The sequence below is a fragment of the Alligator mississippiensis genome, chromosome 15, assembly GCF_030867095.1.
Source record: "Alligator mississippiensis isolate rAllMis1 chromosome 15, rAllMis1, whole genome shotgun sequence".
Taxonomy (NCBI): domain Eukaryota; kingdom Metazoa; phylum Chordata; order Crocodylia; family Alligatoridae; genus Alligator; species Alligator mississippiensis.
In genome coordinates, this window is record NC_081838.1 from 20,480,133 (window position 1) to 20,481,846 (window position 1,714).

A 1,714-nucleotide genomic window follows, 5' to 3' on the forward strand; every position below is an offset into this window, starting at 1 on the left:
TAGCTTTTAAGCTCTGGATGGAGCAGGAATCACAGAGAGGTGCAAGCAGTCCAGTGCACCACCCAAGATCCACCCCTGTCTGTCTTCCCAACAGGTCACTCTGGATTTGTCCTGTTAGGAAGCAGAGAAGTCTTGGGAAAAAAGAATCTCCCTTACCACACCGACCTCAGATTCCTTGGGCACTGCCATGCCCCAGCTCAAGGTAGAAACCCTGGCCCCTGGCACTCCCCACAGGAGAGTGGCAGAGAGGGGCATCTCAGTACTGGAGTGACCCTGGTGTGGGGAAGGGGCCACCTTTCAGCCCAGGATGGCAGGCACCCCCTCACTTGCCTGGGGCATGCAGTTTGTCTAGTGCCCGGCGTAGGGCCCCTGCCACCTCCTGGTTGCGGAGACTGTAGATGAGGGGATTCAGCATGGGGGTTAGTGCCGTGTACAGCACCGTCACCACCCGACCATGCTCAGCTGAGTAGCTGGATGCTGGGCGGATGTAGACGGCAATGATGGTGCCGTAGAACAGGGCCACTGCAGCCAGGTGGGAACCACAGGTGGACATGGCCTTGCGACGGCCCTGAGCCGAGGGCAGCTGGAGCACAGCAGTGAGGATGAAAATGTAGGAACCCAGGATGAAGATGAAGGGCCCCATAATGACCAGGGAGCCCTCGCTGAAGATTACCAGCTCGTTGACACGGGTGGAGGAGCAGGCCAGGCGCAGCAAAGGCTGGACATCACAGAAGTAGTGCGGGATCTCTCGTGAGGTGCAGAAGGAGAGCCGAGCCAGCAGTCCCACTTGGAGCAGGGAGTTGAGGTGGGATATGGCCCAAGAGCCAGCCACCAGCCCAAGGCAACACCTGGGTCCCATGACAGTAGCATAGCGCAGTGGCCGGCACACGGCCACGTAGCGGTCGAAGGCCATGCAGGCCAGGAGGAAGCTGTCGGTGATGCCGAATGCCACAAAGAAGTAGGTCTGGGCCAGACAGCCCACGTAGGACACGGCCCCATTGCCCCAGAGCAGGTCCAGCAGGGCCCGGGGCACCGTGGTGGAGGAGAAGACCACATCCACGATGGAGAGGTGACCCAGGAGGATGTACATGGGGGCGCAGCGCAGGCGGGGGTCAGTGCGGGCCAGCAGGACCATGAGGGAGTTTCCCAGCAGGGTCAGCATGTACATGGTGAGGAAGAGGGGGAAGAGGAGGCGCCGCAGCTCTGGGTGGGAGGAGAAGCCCAGCAGTATGAAGCCGGGGAGCCTGGAAGCATTTGTCTGCTCCATGGTGCTGCAAGGAAGACAAGGAGCACAAAACAAAAAGGATTAGAAAACTGGGACGATCTGGCTGAGGAGGGGAGGTTGGAAGAACTTGGATTATTTAGCCTGGAGAAGAGATTTAATCACAGTCTTCCTATACCAGACGGGGGGTCCCAATAGGGGGGTGAGAGACGACCCCCTGTAGCTGCAGGGGGAGGACGGCACAAGCAGTCACGATCCTAAATTGCAACAAGCAGAATTGCCTTTGGAGATGAGGGAAACTTCGCTTTCTCTGAGGTGGTTAAGAGTTGGAACAGGCTCTCAGCAGCTGGTGTAGAGGCTCCCCTCTCCACGTGTTTAAGGGCAGGTTGGACAGACACTGGACTGGGGTAGTTTGGCAGGGGTGATCCTGCCTAGAGCAGGGCTCCTCCTAGACAGGCTCCTGAGGTCCTTTCCCACCCCAGGATTCAACTC

General features: G+C 58.8%; 1 protein-coding gene across 1 annotated transcript; it reads right to left on the minus strand.

Moving 5' to 3' along the window:
• Positions 1–322: 322 nt before the first annotated feature.
• On the minus strand, positions 323–1,267 carry LOC132245883 (olfactory receptor 1K1-like). Its single transcript, XM_059719095.1, has one exon. The coding sequence runs from the start codon at positions 1,265–1,267 to the stop codon at positions 323–325; it is 945 nt and encodes a 314-aa protein (XP_059575078.1).
• Positions 1,268–1,714: the final 447 nt, after the last annotated feature.

What these genes read in the sequence shown, in the direction of transcription:
- LOC132245883 (XM_059719095.1), bottom strand. Translation starts at nt 1,267, where the DNA reads ATGGAGCAGACAAATGCTTCCAGGCTCCCCGGCTTCATACTGCTGGGC.